Below are 14,218 nucleotides of genomic sequence, written 5' to 3'. Positions count from 1 at the left end.
ATCACAAATTAAGGTAACACTTGGCAAAATTTGTTAATTTGCACATGTGCAGTGTGCCTAATACATTCCACCACTCTTATAGGCCCGCGTTCCAATGGTGTTTGTATGGAAATGCCTACTGCGTCAGATTTACAGTATGGACCAACAGGTCTTTAAAATGATTCAGAGATGAGACAGAAGTAGGTGAGCGATCACGTCATTATGCAGGACAATATTCTTTATTTTGAACGCATTTAATCAGAGGCATTGTGTATCTAGGCCACTCTGCTTACTTTGTGTAAACACTGTGGCGAACAGAGTTCACAATTTGATTTTTGCTTTGGTTCCACACTGCAGACTGTTTTAAATTCAGCCTTGATTTTTTTATCAGCAGAGTGGACAGCAGCGTCCATAACTTTAAAAGAGAAAGAGAAACAACACAGTGTCCTCAATGCAAGGGAAACTTTAGCGTTTGTGGTTGAAGCGGATCCTACATATCGCTTCAAGGTGTTTTATTCCTGGGTTACTTTCCTGGCTATTAATGCTAATGATAATTCTATTCATTCTTATACTGCTGCTGTGGTTCCGGCAGCCTATTGTCCTTATGCAGTGATTGAAGTTCCGCTGACAGCCTGGAGCACCAAATTTGTTTTAATGGGGCCCTTTATCATATACTATTTCATTTGTTCGTATGGACCCCTTAAGTATTGACGGGGCCACCCAGCCTGTATTGGGCAGTTTTACTCCTTACCCTGATTATCTCAATGCTAATGTGGCTGACGTACGTGTCTTGCATGCCCAGGTGGTTCTCATTTTGAGACTCCTGGTTCAGTTTGTTTCCCATGCATTTTTGGTTGCTCCTCCAGGAGCGGCACTGCACGCGCTAACAGCACTAGCCAGCGCGTTTGTAATAATTCCCATCCTTATTAATTCTGTGATGGGCAAGCGCCCACAGGCACGGGAGGATCTTCCTTTTTGGTTTGCGCAGAGATTTACCCAGATTGAGGCTGTCTTTCCACTCACTCACCCAGTGGTCTAATTCCTCCGTTAGCAGTTTGCAACACCAGGGGGATGCTGTTTGCCTCAGTTTACACACTTCCAAGCACGCCCTCCATGAGCATTCTTCGGAGCGTTCTGCAGCAGGTCCAGCACTGGATTTCGGGATGAGATTAGTGAAAGTTTTTTCAGTTGTCTCCAATATGATACTTGTTAATATTAAAGGTGAAGCAGTTTGTTTACAGATACGCCAATGTCTTCTGGTGCAGGCAGATGTAGACCAGGGACGTCAGTTGCCCGCCACTATTGTTGATGTATATACATCCTTGGAAGCCAATAATTTGGAGGTACGACCTAAGGTACAAACCAAGCATAAGGATCTCCCTGATAAGGAGAGTCATCCTGTCTTTCTTAAGAAGACATGGGACAAAAATAAACAGCAACAGAAGCCTAGATCTCACACTGGCTAACCTCCGCCAGACGATTCTGAGCGTAGGTATGATTTGCGCGATCGCTCTAAAATGAAATCACCAGAGAAGTTTCAGGTTCTTGATCTCCGTTCTCCTCGTTCCCTTCAGGAATCTTCAACCAACAGTTCCTCGGGAGGTGGGTGCGGGGGGGGACAGGATTGCAGACAAGGCAAGTCCACGTAGCCTAGATGGGACACGCACCGCCAATTTGCTGTGAAAGTCAAGCCGGAGGAACAACCTCAGTATAGACCCCAGTTTCAGAAGAAAAAAGTCACTGCTTTGACAGCAACCAATGCCCCGGAGGGTGAGAACCCAACTCCTGGACACCACACAATAACATTAGGAGCAGGTTGTAACAGGGGCATTGCTGCAAAGACTTTCATCCTTACTGACATTTCAGATTACAAATCTTCCTTCGATTTATAGACAATGCTGTTGCATTAGATTCAAGATATTGACCTTGTTCCTGATTTCAGACTGACTTTACTATTTCATTTTAGAAATATTAATTTTATTTCAGATTGCATGTGCTGATCTCACTTCATTTGATTACATTTAAAATTTAGGTCAAATTAAAGCTCGTGACCTTGCTCCAGACTGGAAATATCAATATTTCTTTACATCAGAAATTAATACCTTCTTTTAAATACAGATCTTTATTCTGATTCAGGTTAGAGACACTAGTGTATATTCAGAGTCAAGATTTCGAGTTTGCTTCAGAATAGACATATCTGTTTTGCTTCAATCTAAAGATATTGATCTTGTGTCAGAATAGGCCTTGATCTTGCTTCTGAATGGCGCTCTTAAACTTGCTGAAGATATGAAATATGTATTTTGATTTATTATATCAATACTGTTGGTGTCTCTTTGGATTTGCACCCATGGATTCACAGTCCTTCCACACAATCAGATCATGCACGCCCACTAACCGAGTGGCCCCACAGGGAGGGGATCAAGGTCTTCAAGAATACTATCAGCCCATGATACTTCACCTAAATATTACATCTGCAGTTGAAACTAAGGGGAAACATGAAGATCTATTAGGTGAATCGGACCTGGAATCACCAATTCTCCAGTTAATTTTTCACTTCTCAAAATCCCTAGGTTTTAGTCTGTAATTCCAGTTTAGTTTCCAACCCTGAAGTTAACAGGACCTAGGGTATTGTTAGTTACGTTAGTGCAAAAAGAATTTGTTATGAGACTTTAAATGGTCTTCTAGATCCCACCCCAGTGGTTGGCTGTCCTAGATGTAACAGGCTTAGGTCTAGGAAGAGAGATTGGGATGGTCTATAATGCTGTCAAGTGTTATAAATATGGATTGAAAAAGTCCATACAAGTGGCTCTAGCTTTGAGAATGGGACCCATTTATTTGTTGTGTGCGGCATTGCACAAATGAACATGTACATGCAATGGCCAGTACTGCGATGTCCCTGTTGTGTAGGTGATGCATTAAATCAGAGTTGTACATCTCCGATTGGTCTACTCGCTAAAAGGCTCCTGGTTGGTCTTCCTTGGTATCCACTAAGGTAGTTGTATGGAAGCAGGATTCCCAGTTGCAAGGTAGATTCTAGTCCTCGTTATGCCACTGAACTTACCAATCAGCCTCTGCTTTGAGGATAGTACAGATGGGGTGTATTTGTGCCATTATCAATGAAACACAATGGGTTATTATGGCCATTTAAAAGTTGTATAGCATCTCACAAAAGTGGAAGGCAGCATGTTCAGGAGCTTATCTAACAGCCCATTGCGCAAGCGGTGCGTCACTTTTTTGGACTCACCTGCGGTGCAGAGTGCAGACCCATATCTAGGAGGCCAAGCAAAACCACCCTGCATGACTTTAGATGGCATCATAGAAATAGAGTAATGCAAAGCAGCACAAGTCGCAGTGTTGCCTTACTTTGCGTCAAAGAGGCGTTCCATGGGTGTTGTGGTGGGTGTTCCCATGCACCACCCATGGGTTTTGAAATATCTGTAAACCTGGGAATGCATCAAAACTCTAGGCCTCCACAGGACAGACACAGCAATTGTTTTTGTGATGGAAGGTGTCCCTTCCTGCACAAAAACAATCTGATTTAAATGTAGGCCCCCATGGCGCAAATGTGTCTGTAAAGGTGCACATAGGAAAGGACAGGAATGTGTGATATTGGCGTATATTTCATGTATCCCTGCACTTCCCTTATGGCGCAGCCTGGCGCAGCAAGCTGGCTTGCGGCACCACATTGCATCATTTTATTGTATATGAGCCTCTCAATATTTTTACCAATGGTTGTTCAGGTTTACACTTTTTATGTTTGACTTGTTTAGTGAAGCAAGAAATGACTTGGGTGTCAATATTTGAGATTGAGTGGTCATATCTTTACTTGGTCTTGCAGCATCATTTCTTACTACAACTCTCAGATCCTGCAGTAGATTTCTTTTTGGTCAAAATTAATGATTAGTGTTTTGTAGAAACATAGTCTACATGTATGGTGGACTCTTTGATCTCTAATATTTTTCCTTCTGATGCTTTTTCTCCTTAGTATGTGCGCGCCTCCGACGACACCCCTCCCGAAGTGCTGTATGAAATGATGACCGACCATTGGCATGCCAGGAAGCCCAACCTGCTGATCACTGTGACTGGTGGAGCCAAGAACTTCAGCATGAATCCCCGGCTGAAGAGCCTCTTCAGCAAGGGGCTTGTCAAAGCCGCTCAGAGCACAGGTGAGGAGGGGCTTGTCAATGCACATCAATAAGGAGAGCCTGGAGACCCTGGGTTCATTCCGTCCAGTGAGATGGGGGCGTTCAAACGTGCATAAGTACCCCTACTTGCTCCTAATTCCCAATTCCGTTTAGAGGGTTCAGACACCTATTGGTTTTCTAAGTAGACAAAGGGTCCATCATAACTATTTTCCTTTCATTGGAATTGTTTTAGATTATTTTTTCATTAATGTGGGTATTAGGAGATGCATTGAGACTTGCATCCTAAACATCTGAGAGACAGGTACTATCCATATGAAGGTGTTAGTCCTTGTTAGTCACCTTGCCTGTCTAGTTGGCTGAAGGGAAACTCTCCTTTCAGCTGTGGCCCTCCTTTTCCACCTGTGACAGTAGTGTATTTTGGTAGTTTTCATTTCTACAGTCGTTCATAATTATATTCTGTTGTAAATAGCACTGGCCTCCCAAAAGATCATGCAGAAGGATACTGAGTTCCCCACTCTTCCCTATAGAGCCTTATTGACTGTAAGCACCACCTAGGATCAAACAAAGCGTCCACAGATCACTACATAGATCCACGGGACTGTTATCTTCAAACAATTGTTTCTGGGCACTTATAAAGCGCACAGCTACTCCCTGGAGTGTCCCAGCGCTGAGATAGGGAACCAGTGACAGAAACAGTACAGGCAACCCCAGGGCAACAGACTTATTGTGAGAAAAGCCACGTTTTTAATCTGCGTCTAAAGCTGAGGAGGTCCTGTGCCTGACGTAAGGCTGGTGGTATGGTATTCCAGAGCTGAGAGGCTACCACCTGAAAGGAATGCCCGCGCAGGCGAGAGCGGGAGAACCTAGGAATCAGCTAGAGCAGCTGACAGGACGACCTCAGACTTCAAGAAGGAACATAGCGCTGGCATCTGTTTCTCAGGTAGAAGGCCCCAATATTATGAAAGGCCTTACAAGCCAGCACCAAGGCTTTGAAATGTGTCCCCTTTCATACTAAAAGCCAGTGCAAGGACAGCAGGTAAGGGGTCATGTGTGTCCTGAGGACCACCATGAGTATGTCTCTTGCCGCGGCATTTTGCACCACCTGTAGATGGCCAAGAAGATACTCAGGAAGGCCGACATAAAAAAATTCTGTTAATCAAGGCGGGGCAAAATCAATGCTTGGGCTATTGTTTTCCTATGGGAAACCGGGAGTAGTGGGAGGAAGTTTCTCAAAATTTTCAGTAGGCCGAAGCATGTGCCCGCCACAGCCTGGACCTGGGACTTCATGGACATGTCTGCGTCCATTTTCACCCCAAGATTCTTAACAGTTGTGGCTAAGTTTGCAGGGGGGGGGGGACATATACTGTGGCCACCATTTGCGCCACTCTTCCCCTGGATTGTAACCAAAAAAGATAATTTCAGATTTTTCAGAATTGCACAGCAGTTGATTCTGTTTAAACCACTCGAGTACTGCTGACAGGCAGGTGTTTATCTCATTTCTATTCAGGGCCTCATTCTTACCACATGTGAACAACAATTGTGTATCGTCGGCGTAAGACATGACTTTAGCGCCATGTTGTTCTGCCAAAGGTGCCAGGGGGGCCATAAACACATTGAATAAAATGGGGCTTAGGATAGAGCCCTGTGGAACACTTACGTTAAGTGGCAGGATAGGGGCCGCAAAAGGGGGACACCAAACTGTTTGATGACGATTCTCCAAGTAAGATGTAAACCACGAAGGGCCGTGCCCCTATACCACATCGTTGGACCCTGTCCAGAAGGAGAGCATGGGGCACGGTATCGAAAGCAGTGGAGAAGTCCAACAGTATCAGAACAGCCCTGCCTACTTTATCAAGTGTGGTTTCAATAGATTCCGAGATTTCCAGTAAGGCTGTTCCAGTCCTGAAATTAGCTCGGAACCCTGATTGGCTAGGATGTACTACACAATTGGAGAAGAAAGGCAGCAACAAGATTGGCCTGTAATTGCTGGCTACAGACGGGTTGGCTGAAGATTTTTTCAGAAGCGGGAGAATGTTCCCATGCTTCCAGCTGTCCGGCATCACCCCTTCTGACAGAGAGAGGTTCAGAACCCTGTTGACAGCCAGGTTTATCACCTCTGCAACAGATGCCAGTATTTTCGCAGGACAAGGGTCCAAGGGGGAGCCTGATTTTATTGTTTTCATTATTTTCAGCGAGTTGGCCAGCGTGATTGAAGGGAATTGCAAAAGGATTCCACCAGCTTTGGGTGGATCAAGGGGGAGCCTACCGATAGTGGCTACCTTAGCAGGGGGTGCGACCCCAAGTGACGCTTTTGTGGTGGTAATCGCTTTGTTCGCCCTAAGTGTGGCAGGGTATGCTCAGACGTGAGTCCCTTGCTCACTTGGCCACTGGATTCAGGATAGCCTGGCTGATGAGGATTATGAATCCTAAACCGGTCCCAGGATGCTTGTTTCCGGTCTATGGAAGACATGGCTTGGCAGTTCGGGCTGGACTGTTCCCCTGAGGCACAGGGTCAGACTGATTTGCATATAGCCATGTCTGAAATGGGGTGGCTGAGTGGGCTAAAGAATGGTGATGGATTAAACCCAGATCAGTTGACTGGGGGTGAGTGTTTGATTTGCTCAAACGCTCCATCCATCATCCCCTTTTGTATCGCTTTGTTCGCCCTAAGTGTGGCAGGGTATGCTCAGACGTGAGTCCCTTGCTCACTTGGCCACTGGATTCAAGCTAGCCTGGCTGATGAGGATTATGAATCCGAAACTGGTCCCAGGATGCTTGTTTCCGGTCCATGGAAGACATGGCTTGGCAGTTCGGGCTGGACTGTTCCCCTTAGGCACAGGGTCAGACTGATTTGCATATAGCCATGTCTGAAATGGGGTGGCTGAGTGGGCTAAAGAATGGTGATGGATTAAACCCAGATCAGTTGACTGGGGGTGAGCGTTTGATTTGCTCAAACGCTCCATCCATCATCCCCTTTTGTATCGCTTTGTTCGCCCTAAGTGTGGCAGGGTATGCTCAGACATGAGTCCCTTGCTCACTTGGCCACTGGATTCAAGATAGCCTGGCTGATGAGGATTATGAATCCGAAACCGGTCCCAGGATGCTTGTTTGCGGTCCATGGAAGACATGGCTTGGCAGTTCGGGCTGGACTGTTCCCCTGAGGCACAGGGTCAGACTGATTTGCATATAGCCATGTCTGAAATGGGGTGGCTGAGTGGGCTAAAGAATGGTGATGGATTAAACCCAGATCAGTTGACTGGGGGTTAGTGTTTGATTTGCTCAAACGCTCCGTCCATCATCCCCTTTTGTATCGGATTGTACACATAGGCATCAATATATATATACTAGCAGCCCGTCCCGACGTTGTCCGGGTATGAATTGCTGCCGGCCCGTAGTATATTGTTTTGTAGGTTTTCGTTTTGATACCATTTCTTATCCGTGACAGGCCTGTGAAACGCTCCGATTCACAGTGCACTGCTGATGCACTTTAGAGTGCGCGTTCAGTAGTGTGTGAACTCGAGTCTCCCTATTTAATTTTTCCTTGCAATATGATATAGCGCGAACTCGACAACATGGCATGAGCACAATTTACATTACAGAAGAACACATTGATTTGTGGTAGGCACGGGGAGACAAAGCGATTTGCCTGAAATCACAGGATGTTGAGCTGATGCCGAGATTCGAACGTAGCTCCCCAGCTCTAAAGTTCGCAATTCTAGAACTTGTGGCGGTCTAAAAGTGTATGTCGGTGCTGGCCATCAATGAGAGAGACCTGTGCATTTTTCAAATCGGTGGTGAAAGAATATGAGTATGTTGCTTGAGATGTGGGCCGTCATGCCACCAATGTACTTACCGGGGGAGGGTAAACACCCATTATTCCGCATCTTTCTTTCCGCATACCATCACTCGCATACTTTCATTACGAAAGTGCCATGACTCCGCAATGCCATTATAACGCATGGCATTACATTTTATATGCTTTTACCATGCATACATTTACAACAAAATTCGTTGTAAATGCATGAATGGTAAAAGCATGTTTTTTTTAAAAATGTTTGGATAAGGTAAGTATGGGTATAGTGGTATATGTTTTGGGGTACTGAGGTATATGTTTTGGGGTGTTTGGTTATTTTAAGGGTTCAGATATAGTTTTGGGTTATGGGGTACAGGGGTAGTTTTAGGGTTTAGGGATAGGTATGGGTTTTGGGGTACAGGGGTATTTTTAGGGTTCAGGGCTAGGTTTGAGTTTTGGGGTATAGGGGTATTTTTAGGGTTCAGGGGTAGGTTTGGGTTTTGGGGTACAGGGGTATTTTAAGGGTTCAGGGCTAGGTTTGGGTTTTGGGGTACAGGGGTATTTTTAGAGTTCAGGGCTAGGTTTGGGTTTTGGGGTACAGGGGTATTTTAGGGTTCAGGGGTAGGTTTGGGTTTTGGGGTACAGGGTTATATTTATGGTCCAGGGCTAGGTTTGGGTTTTGGGGTACAGGGGTATTTTTAGGGTTCAGGGGTAGGTTTGGGTTTTGGGGTACAGAGGTATTTTAAGGGTTCAGGGCTAGGTTTGGGTTCTGGGGTACAGGGGTATTTTAGTGTTCAGGGGTAGGTTTGGGTTTTGGGGTACAGGGGTATTTTTAGGGTTCAGGGCTAGGTTTGGGTTTTGAGGTACAGGGGTATTTTTAGGGTTCAGGGGTAGGTTTGGGTTTTGAGGTACAAGGGTATTTATAGGGTTCAGGGCTAGGTTTGGGTTTTGGGGTACAGGGGTATTTTTAGGGTTTAGGGATAGGTTTGGGTTTTGGGGTACAGGGTATATTTATAGGGTTAAGATGGGTTAGTGTTTAAGGGTGTTGGGGTATTTTAAGGAGTAAGGGTGGGTATGATTACGGGTGCAGGCGTATTTAAAGGGAGCAGGGTGGACACCCGGAACTGGAATGTATAGAACCAAGTGTGATTGATTGATTGATTGATTGATTGATTGATTGATTGAACCTGGGAAGAAAAAACAATGAAATATTGGGCACAACGCTCTCTTTTTTTTCCGTAATCCCGCGCCCCGCACACGCCCACGCCCCCAGCACACGCCCACAGCACACGATATGAGACATGGCATGAAGGGCGGAATGTACCACACGCCCCCAGCATTGTCACGCCCCCAGCACACGCCCACAGCACAACGCAGACACGCCCACAAGGGACTACTTTGCTGGCACGATTCCTTTACCTTTTAAATGTATATGGTGGGCGTCTGCATAGCCTATGTCCTTCTGCTGCTACTGCCCTTTCCAACGCTGTATTGGGTGTTGTGATTGGTGCTGTGGTTCCTGAGATTACCCGCCTCAAAGGTTTGGGCTCTCTCTTTATTATATTAGTATAGATAAATACATCCACCACCATTGCAAGACCACCACAGCCACACTACTGGCCAGTCGGCACACTCATAAAGGCACAGCGATCTCCTGGCGGTCTTGAATGTGGTTCTTTGGCTGTTAAACAACCAAACTCGTAATAAGGCCCTAAATGTGTGTATATTTTTTGTATTCACTGAAAAAAACAAAGGTTCAATCATAGTTATAGTTAGGAAATCCTATTGTTCCTGCCTGCCGCTCTGCCAAAGAACCGGTATGGGGTTCCGTTGTGCCTGGGGAGCCTCCCCTTGCTTTGATCGGTTCTGGATCTCTGGCCGGGACCCCTGAGGGCCCGGGGCGGGCAGCCTCCCCACCCCAGGAACTGTCCTCGGTCCTGCTGCATGGCGGGGTGTCCGGGACGGTGTCCGGCGGGCACGGAAAGGCTTCCCCTGCGCCTCTGGGCCTGGGAGCCCCAGCTGGGTCCAGGGGCCCTGTCGGGCCCTGGGTCGCGTGCTCTGGCCCTGGGCCCCATCCCTGGCCTGATGCTCCACCAAGGGCCCAGGACGGGGGTCTGTCGCTCCTGTGCATGCCTCACCTGCTTGTCAAGGTGTCCACGGGCCCCGAGTCGGAGGGTCCGTTGGGTCCCCCTCGCAGCCTCCATGGCTGGATCCCAGCTGGGCCCCTGGGCCTCCGGTCCCCCATGCCCCGACACCCACTCACTCTTTGGTTGGGGCACAGAGCAACCAGATGGCTTCCCTTTCGAACCAGGGCCATATGGTCACATGCAATGCTTTACAATGGGGCGACCAGATGGCCGGGCTGCCCTGGAAATCCTGATTCCCAGCGAGGGCTCCAGGAGGTCCGGTACATTCGTGCCTTGTGTCCCCTCTGTCACCTCATGTGCACGGATTACAAGAAAGGGTAGTAATTATCCTCCGGATTACTAGGGAGAGGGTCAGTCAGACCTCCGTGAGGTCTGGCGATTGCGAAACAGGGGAAGGCAGAACCTGGGCCTACCTGCCTGCCTGCCTGAGCCACCAGGGGCCCAGGTGTGCACCTGCCTCTCAGCCCCTTCCCGATGGTCCTTTTTCTCTAAGTCTGCTCAGTCAGACCTCCGTGAGGTCTGGCGATTCTGAGACAGGGGAAGTCAGGATCTGGGCCCGCCTGCCGGGGCCCCCAGGGGCCTGGGCCTGAACCTGCCTCTCAGCCCCTTCCTGATGGGCCTTTCCTTTGAGCCTTCTAACCCCGGGAGCAGGCAGGGATGTGAAGCCGCCACACCCCACGCTGGGCGGCCTGCCAGGGTATGCCCTGGCCGTACTCTGATCGATTGGGCACTCTGGTCCATTTAGGGATGGACTGCTTGGCCAGCCTTGGCTGTTGTTTCAAGCAAGTAGCTTCCTCCCCGCATGGACCATCTGACTCCAGGGCCTGCCGCCTGACAGGAGGCCCTTCACCCTACTCAGCAGAGCAAAGGCCGAGTGGCCCCGGCAGCTCGTGTCCCCAGTGGTCTGACCCGAGCGGGTTCATAGGCCCTTGTGCGCCACGCTGTCACCCCTCTTCGCCCAGCGCATTTCCACAGCAGCTCTGAACGAGCGTTCCGAGGGGTGCCCCGCCAGGCTCCGGCACCCCTGCGTCTTGCTCAGGATGCGCTTCGGCCCACCTCTCCCTTCTGGGGGAGACGGCAGGGTTGCCCATGTGACCCCACCTATCCACCCCCCCAGCAAGTCTCTCGCCCAGGCGGGTGGGCTCCTTTCCCCAGCAGGCTCCCAGAGGGAGGGGTGCGTGAAGGTTGACAGTCAGGAAGATGGGCATGCGGCTCCCTGAACCCATCCTGTTGGCAGGTGCGGTGACCTGGCTGATCCTGCCAGTAGCATATGCTTGTCTCAACGATTAAGCTATGCATGTGTAAGTACACACGGCCGGTACAGTTAAACTGTGAATGGCTCATTAAATCAGTTATGGTTCCTTTGATCACTCCATCTGTTACTTGGATAACTGTGGTAATTCTAGAGCTAATACATGCCGACGAGCGCTGACCTCCCGGGATGCGTGCATTTATCAGACCAAGACCAATCCGGGCTCGCCCGGCTGCTTTGGTGACTCTAGATAACCTTGGGCCGATCGCAGGTCCCTGTGACGGCAACAATACATTTGGATGTCTGCCCTATCAACTTTCAATGGTACTTTCTGTGCCTACCATGGTGACCACGGGTAACCGGGAATCAGGGTTCGATTCCGGAGAGGGAGCCTGAGAAATGGCTGCCACATCGAAGGAAGGCAGGACGCGTGCAAATTACCCACTCCCGACTCCGGGAGGTAGTGATGAAAAATAAGAATAGAGGATTCTTAAGAGGCCCTGTAATTGGAATGAGTACACTTAAAATCTTTTAACGAGGATCCATTGGAGGGCAAGTCTGGTGCCAGCAGCCGCGGTAATTTCAGCTCCATTAGCATATATTAAAGTTGCTGCAGTTAAACAGCTTGTAGTTGGATCTTGGGTTCGAGCTGGAGGTCCACCGTGAGGCGAGCAAATGCCTGTCCCAGACCCTGCCTCTCGGCGCCCCCTTGATGCTATTGACTGAGTGTCCTGGGCGTCCGAAGCGTTTACTTTGAAAAAATTAGAGTGTTCAAAATAGGCCGGTCGCCTGAATACTTCAGTAGGAATAATGGAATAGGACTCTGGTTCTATTTTGTTGGTTTTCGCAACTGGGGCCATGATTAGGAGGGACCGCTTGGGGCAAATTCGTAGTTCTGACCATAAACGATGCTGACTAGCGATCTGGCGGCGTTATTTCCATGACCCGCCGAGCAGCTTCCCGGAAACCAAAGTATTTGGGTTCCCGGGGGAGTATGTTTGCAAAGTTAAAACTTAAAGGAATTGACGGAAGGGCACCACCAGGAGTGGAGCCTGCAGCTTAATTTGACTCAACAACAGAAACCGCATCTGGCCCGTACACGGAAAGGATTGACAGATTGATAGCTCTTTCTCAATTCTGTGGGTGGTGGTGCATGGCCATTCTTAGTTGGTGGAGCGATTTGTCTGGTTAATTCCGATAACGAATGAGACTCCTTCATGCTAAATAGTTACGCTATCTCCAGCGGTCGGCGTCCAACTTCTTAGAGGGACAAGTGGCGTGTAGCCACACGAGATTGAGCAATAACAGGTCTCTTATGCCCTTAGATGTCCGGGGTTGCACATGCTCTACACTGAATGGATCAGCGTGTATCTACCCTTCGCTGACCTGCTGAACGCCGTTTGTGATAGGGATTGAGGATTACAGATATTTCCCATGAACAAGGAATTCCCAGTAAGTGTGGGTCATAAGCCCGCATTGATTAGGTCCCTGCCCTTTGTACACACCGCTCGTCGCTACTACCGATTGGATGGTTTAGTGAGGTCCTCGGATCGGCCCCGCTGGCGTCGGCAACAGCCCTGGCGGAGCGCCGAGAAGACGTTCAAACTTTTGTTTTTTTTAATTTGTTTATTGAGTCCGGTCAACACCAAGAATACAGCTGTCATTACAATATATCACATTCATGAATAAGATAATAGTACATCACATAGTACACAGTCATTATTCATGTGGTATGTTCACCCTGTGGCTTCCCCGTGATGCAGCTGGAACTGTCACAGGGTTAGCTCTGCTCCCCTTTGTCCCCCACAAGGTCAGACGCCCTTGATCGCCCGTGGCAGGGTCCCTCACCGGGTCCTGCCACGGAGGTATGCTGCCGGTGCGCCTAGCCCCGAGAAGGGGTCTGGCAACAGGTCCACACCGGGCCTGCCCCAGGGCACCTGGCTGCGTGCCAAGCGTGGCTGTCTGTGGTATCCTACTAGCAGCCCACGCGCCTCGGGCGCCCACCTCTGCGGCCGGTTTTCCAGCGAGGGCAAAACTCCCCCAGATCCGATATGGGGAAAGAGGGCGCCCGCTGCGGGGACGCCAGGCCCCTGCTCTGGCAGGGGGCTGGCATTCCCGGGCTCCCCCTAATAGCTTTGGCATTTTCTTCTGACTACCACCTCAGATCAGATGTAGCGACCTGCTGAATTTAAGCATATTACTAAGAGGAGGAAAATAAACTAACCAGGAATCCCCCACTAACGTGGTGAAGAGGGAAGAGCCCAGCGCAAATCCTCCCCCAGTGCTGGGCGTGGAAAATGTGGTATACAGAAGACCGACTCCCCAGCATCGCTCAGGGGGCCCAAGTCCTTCTGATCGAGATTCACCCCACGGACAGTGTTAGGCTGGTAGCGGCCCGAGCGCGCCGGGATCGGGTCTTCCCGGAGTCGGGTTCCTTGGGAAGGCAGCCCAAAGTGGGTGGTAAACTCCATCCAAGGCTAAATACGGGCACGAGACCTATAGCCAACAAGTACTGTAAAGGAAAGTTGTAAAGAACTTTGAAGAGAGAGTTCAAGAGGGCGTGAAACTGTCGAGAGATTACAGGTGGGGTCCCTGCAGTCCAACCGGAGGATTCAACATGGCAGGAAGGTCAGTGGCCCGGGAGTTCCGGATCCCATCGGTGGGACCGGTACCTGGCCCCTACAGGGTGCATTTTCTCCGCGGTGGTGCACCACAACCGGCTTCGGGTCAGCTGGGAAGGCTTCAGGTGGCCGGTGGCCCTCCCCTCCAGCGGAGGGTGTTACAGCCCCCCTGGCAGCAGCTTCCCCATGTCCACGGGGCCGAGGGAGATTCGACCACCTCTGCGCCCTCACCGGGCACCTGTTCCTGGCTACCCCTCGGGGCGCGCCAGGTGGTTAAAGGG

At 49.3% G+C, this 14,218-nt stretch overlaps 1 protein-coding gene and 1 pseudogene across 4 annotated transcripts in view; both read left to right on the top strand.

The window, feature by feature from the left end:
* Window positions 1-14,218, top strand: part of LOC144773622 (transient receptor potential cation channel subfamily M member 2-like) — a 1,628,848-nt gene that overhangs the window by 145,856 nt on the left and 1,468,774 nt on the right. For all 4 annotated transcript variants that reach the window (XM_078658771.1, XM_078658770.1, XM_078658769.1 and 1 more), the window contains exon 5: window positions 3,965-4,145. In XM_078658771.1, coding sequence (XP_078514897.1) covers window positions 3,965-4,145 — 181 coding nt within the window. The remainder of the gene's footprint in view (window positions 1-3,964; window positions 4,146-14,218) is intronic.
* Window positions 11,309-12,967, top strand: LOC144774779 (18S ribosomal RNA; annotated as a pseudogene).

The sequence above is a fragment of the Lissotriton helveticus genome, chromosome 8 (assembly GCF_964261635.1).
Source record: "Lissotriton helveticus chromosome 8, aLisHel1.1, whole genome shotgun sequence".
Classification (NCBI taxonomy): domain Eukaryota; kingdom Metazoa; phylum Chordata; class Amphibia; order Caudata; family Salamandridae; genus Lissotriton; species Lissotriton helveticus.
This window is presented reverse-complemented; position numbering and strand designations above follow the sequence as displayed.